The sequence below is a fragment of the Punica granatum genome, chromosome 3 (assembly GCF_007655135.1).
Source record: "Punica granatum isolate Tunisia-2019 chromosome 3, ASM765513v2, whole genome shotgun sequence".
Taxonomy (NCBI): Eukaryota; Viridiplantae; Streptophyta; class Magnoliopsida; order Myrtales; family Lythraceae; genus Punica; species Punica granatum.
The window spans coordinates 34,741,697-34,746,469 of NC_045129.1; the positions used below are offsets into that span (position 1 = coordinate 34,741,697).

The 4,773-nt window shown below is 41.4% G+C and overlaps 1 protein-coding gene across 1 annotated transcript; it reads right to left on the bottom strand.

Annotated features, from left to right (window-relative positions):
• Positions 1 to 996: 996 nt before the first annotated feature.
• On the bottom strand, positions 997 to 2,512 carry LOC116201806 (NAC domain-containing protein 83-like). The gene is made up of 3 exons (XM_031533220.1): positions 2,055 to 2,512; positions 1,611 to 1,900; positions 997 to 1,511 (listed from the first exon to the last, which is right to left on the bottom strand). Exons 1-3 carry the CDS (start codon positions 2,242 to 2,244, stop codon positions 1,176 to 1,178), a joined length of 816 nt encoding a protein of 271 aa, XP_031389080.1. The 5' UTR covers positions 2,245 to 2,512; the 3' UTR covers positions 997 to 1,175.
• Positions 2,513 to 4,773: the final 2,261 nt, after the last annotated feature.

Sequence of the window (4,773 nt, forward strand, 5' to 3'; positions counted from 1 at the left end):
CGGTCACGAGAATGCTTCTGTCTCCTGATACGAGTTTTACCTCCGTATAAGCGGACATGAATGACTAAAATGTGAAACGGCAATGAAACCTGTTACGTGTTTATCGATGAGTTTTAGCAAGTTTGATAAGTGAAAATATGGGACAATCCCGTCGAGGAGAAAATTTACCAGTTATTGCCAAAGTGGGAGAGTGGTTGGGAGATAGTGGAAGGATCCCTTTCCTATCCCATACATACATCTCATTGGGAATATTTGCTGTGGAAGAACATTTTTCAATGGAACAAGTGATTTGCAAATCATGCCCTTTTCATTATTTCCACCATGATGTGCAGCTGTCGCCTCATTTCAAGAGCAACCAATCACCATGACATATGCGGTTCTATTTATTTTGATAATCTAGAAATCTCTATGAAGTTTATCTTATCTTTTGTGAGCCAGCTCATTTTTCAATAGAATTTCGATAGTTACGAACTTGGCTCGTTCGAACAGACAACAGTACTATCAAATGCATCCTAACTGTCATATGTTGATTGTAAGGGTTGGTTCGAGAATGCAAAGTTGAGATAATATCACGTGTAACTAAAACAACTGTGAGAATGCTCCACGAGAATCGGATTCTTCGATTTTCGCGGCCTCCCCTTTCAATTTTCATGCAAATGTGAAAGAAAAGAGAACCCTCTTTTAGATTAGTGTGTAGGTGAAGAAACGAGAAGTCTCGTGTTGGTGATAAGATCTTTGCTCTTATTCTTGTGCTCCTTATAAAGTTTCATCATCTTTTAACAAAGTTCACCCGTCTCTCTTTCACCCCCTCTACTTTCCTTTCCTTTAAATCTCCCCTTCTACGTAGGCAACTTTTTCAACTTTACCCCTCTTGTTCCCTCCAAAATGGCGTCCTTTACCAAAAGGAGCATCTCTTCCATGCTTAAGCTAAACGATGCCAAGACATAACTATCCAGAACCTGAAATGGATTTTTTCGTTTGCTCGGAGAAAAGACATTGAGAGTCGGGGGGATTTATACACACAAAATACCAATCAGCTAACATATGTACGTTATGATACTTCTTTGTCAGAAAACATAAGTTAATGCCGATTTATCCATTACTAAATTATCTTCCAAGACCTCTCTTTGCGAAACTAAGGCACGACGAATGAAGAAACGGGGACCATATTGCTGCTAAGGTTTAGTTACAAAACACTGGAAGTTAAAGCTATTGCAACTACTGCTCTCTTCATGATCTTCTAGGCCTTTGTTCTTATGGTTGGAGGAGATGTTCGTGAGCCCGCTCGAGCCAGAGGAGGATGAGCACGGCACGAGATTTAGGTCGGTCCTAGTCCTGTCCTTTCTAGTGAAGAACTCGTAGTACACGGGCTTGCCATTCTTTCGGGCCTTACGAACTTCTTCGTCCTCGTGAACCTCTGTCTTCACGTCTTCATTCTTCAAATTAGTACTGCTCCTCCTCTTCAGGAAAATCCGGCAGAGGACCCAATTCTCAATTGGCGCCTCAGGGCTCTGCAGGAAACCGAGACACAAACCCGTGAATTCCGAGCTTTCCGGCCGGAAAACTAAAAACTTAAACACAAGGTTCCTTAAGGGAGCTCAAATAGCTACCTGGTTAAGGTTCATCTTCAGGTGGGCATTTCGGGGCGAGGTGCCATCGGAGACCACGAGGCGGTACTCGTGCATGATCCAGTCGGTCTTGGAGCCGTTCGGAGGCTTCCCGCGGTAAAACACAAGAGTCTTCTTCATGCCGACTAATTGGTTGCCCTTGGAGGTCACAATTTGCCTATCAATCCCAGTGGCCTTCCAGTAGCCAGACACAGTTGCCCGGTTGGACCTGTTTCCATTCGGGTACTTAGCCTCCCTCGTGCTGAAGAAGTACCTCTCCTGCTCTCCGTCCCCTGAAAAAACACACAAAAACACCGGAACCCGAAGTCGGTCCATATTTCAGTTTATCGGTCGGTCGACTTGTAATTGTTTCAATAATGATCATTAAACTTAGTGAAATCCTAGGATCAGGGGAATAAATTAGTGATGATGTCCACGTATACTAACCTGGCAAGTCCCAGGGGTCGGATTTGCAGACATCGACCTCGGGGATGATCGAGGCGGGCAAGGGGCACGACAGCGCCTTCCGCCTAAGGTACTGGACCACGAGCTCCTCATCGGTCGGGTGGAACCTGAACCCCGGTGGCAACCTCAGCACGCCGTTCCTTACAAAGCCAACCTTATTATTGTTATCCATCCCCGGTGACCGTATTACCGCAACGAAGCTTATCGCCGCGACGACGAGTCCTCCCCGGTGATATGGACAATGCGAAGGGATTGATGTTGGGAAGAGGAGGAGGAAGAGTTTGGTGTGTGTGTGCGCGTGTGTGGAGGAGAAGTGTGGGATTGATTTTTATTTATAGCAAAAGGGCAGGAGAAGGGAAGAGGGAAGAAGAAGAGGAAGAGGAGACCCGTTGGGGCAATTTGCGTGAAGTAGACTCAATCCCTTTCCCCTATTCATTTGACGCCATATTTTTCAAACCCGAACAGATGAGCATATTAAGGGCAGTTTGATTTTCTTTCTCAATAAATTACCTTTATGATTGTTTTCATTTTATTTATTTATTTTCTTGTGTGAGTTTTCTTGGACATGCACGAAATGGTTAACGTTGCGTTTGATTTGTCAGTAATATTTTAAAATCAGATTTTGAAGGATTGGTGTAGAGAACTTATTAATTATGGAGTTATATTATAATGGAGTGGTATAAATATTTTATGCACGGAGCTCACCCTTTAATTTTATATGAATTATTTTATTTTGTTGTGAGTATAATTAAATTAAAATAAAATTTTAAAATCTTACTTACAAAATAAACGAACCAAAGTTTTCAATATAAAAACGAAACGAAACCGGATTAGGGGGGAAAAAAAAAAACATAGAGCTTAGTTGTGCCCGCTCGGATGCGTCATCTCGCAACGGAGTTATCGCTCCTTCGCACTCATAATTTTCGTTTCCTGCAAGGGGATTCATGGAATCGATTAACGTCCTCTTGGGCTTCCTCTTCCAGAAGATTCTTTCCGAGAAAATAGTGTACTGCATCCGGGATATTTGAATTATTCCTCCTGCTGTTTGAACGTCGCGACGATTCATGCTGAAAAAAAACGTACGATATCCATTTAACAGATTCAACTTGTTCTAGCTAGTTGCGAGAACAAGAGACACGCTGATTATAGGACCACTGAAGGCGTTACCGAAAATGCGAATAAGAAGCGTATGAAAAATCGTATAAATAGCAAGGATTGAGAGCTTATTATAGCATGCCGACAAGATCGATTCGATATCCAAATATACAGCAATTTCATTAATAGACTTATCGTATATCATCGTAGATTAGATTTGGTTCTCTTACAACTTGTCGCCAACAGCCCGTACGGTTGTCCCGGTGCATGGAGTCGTTGTCGACAACAGCAAATGTTGTCTACAATAAATATGGAATATGAGATAGGTTTCTTCACCTGGAGGGCAATATGGACCTTCCGCAACTGGATTAGATGGGCATTTTGGTCATTCAAGTAAGAGCCCAGTTCACTAACATCCACGGCAAAGGTTGCCTCGTAAGGATGAAGTCAGCCCTTGTCATGCAACACAGCTGGAGCTCACATTCACGCAGATTAATGACGGCAGAAGTACGAAACTGCCCCCCAACTGACGGTAACGGCGCAGTTGCCCACGCAAAGTGGATAAATGACTGCGCGTCACTTGACGGAGTCGTACGTTAACGTAGTACCCACCCACCCATATAAAGTTGCTTATTATTGCCAGCCATATTAATTATTGGCGAAACTTCATCATAAAAATATATTCAGAGGATATAAAAGAATTAACATGGAAAAACATATACGAGGTTCCTCGAACTCGAGACCATCTTCAGCAGGCAAGGAAGCACTCCGTAGCTATTTTTGTACGAAGGAAGAACCGCATAGCGCCTCCTAATACAGTACAGATCCTAGTTCGCTGAAGCCGACGTTCCTTGCCAAATAATGTGTTTGGAATGCGTAATTGTTAACGACAGTTTTGATTATTTTTTATATATACTTATTGTACCATTTTAATTTAGATTTAATTACGGTGTACAGATATAAAAAAAAAGCAAAATTAATTAATTGAATATATAATATGAGGGAGGGAAAAAAAGAAAAATATAAAAGAAAAGAAAGACATTCCTTGAGGATCTGATGCAATGCACGCATGGGATACCTGAGGAGGGGTGCGTGTTTAACAAGTAGAACATTTCGGCCAGAGGATGGTATAATATGAGAAAGAGATGCCCTTATAAGTTGGGATTCTTGACATTGACATTTCGTCTATGACATTTTCTCCCAACAAAAAAAAAAGTCCAAATTTCCTCTATGGTAATTATTAACTTTCATCGCATATTTTAGAGTCATTATCAGATGAGTATCGATAAGATCAAAATTAACGAACACATGTACACTAAGGATTTACCAAAAAAAAAGCACCATCTAATTAATGAGCGGTTTAAATTAATTTATGCCCTTTTCTTCAATTGGGAAAATTGATTTTTTTTAATTAATGGTTGTGGGCTATTAGCATAAAGAATAGGGACCTACATTGCCTCCAAAACGACGGGCACCGGGAGTCGGATTCAATGGTACCTGACAAAATGCCAACCTCAAGTGCCATCCTTATTTTCAAGATTTCCTAAATCTCTTTTTGTCTCACTGTTTGTGGATTAGATTTTGAGATTAGATGTGAAAATTCAAG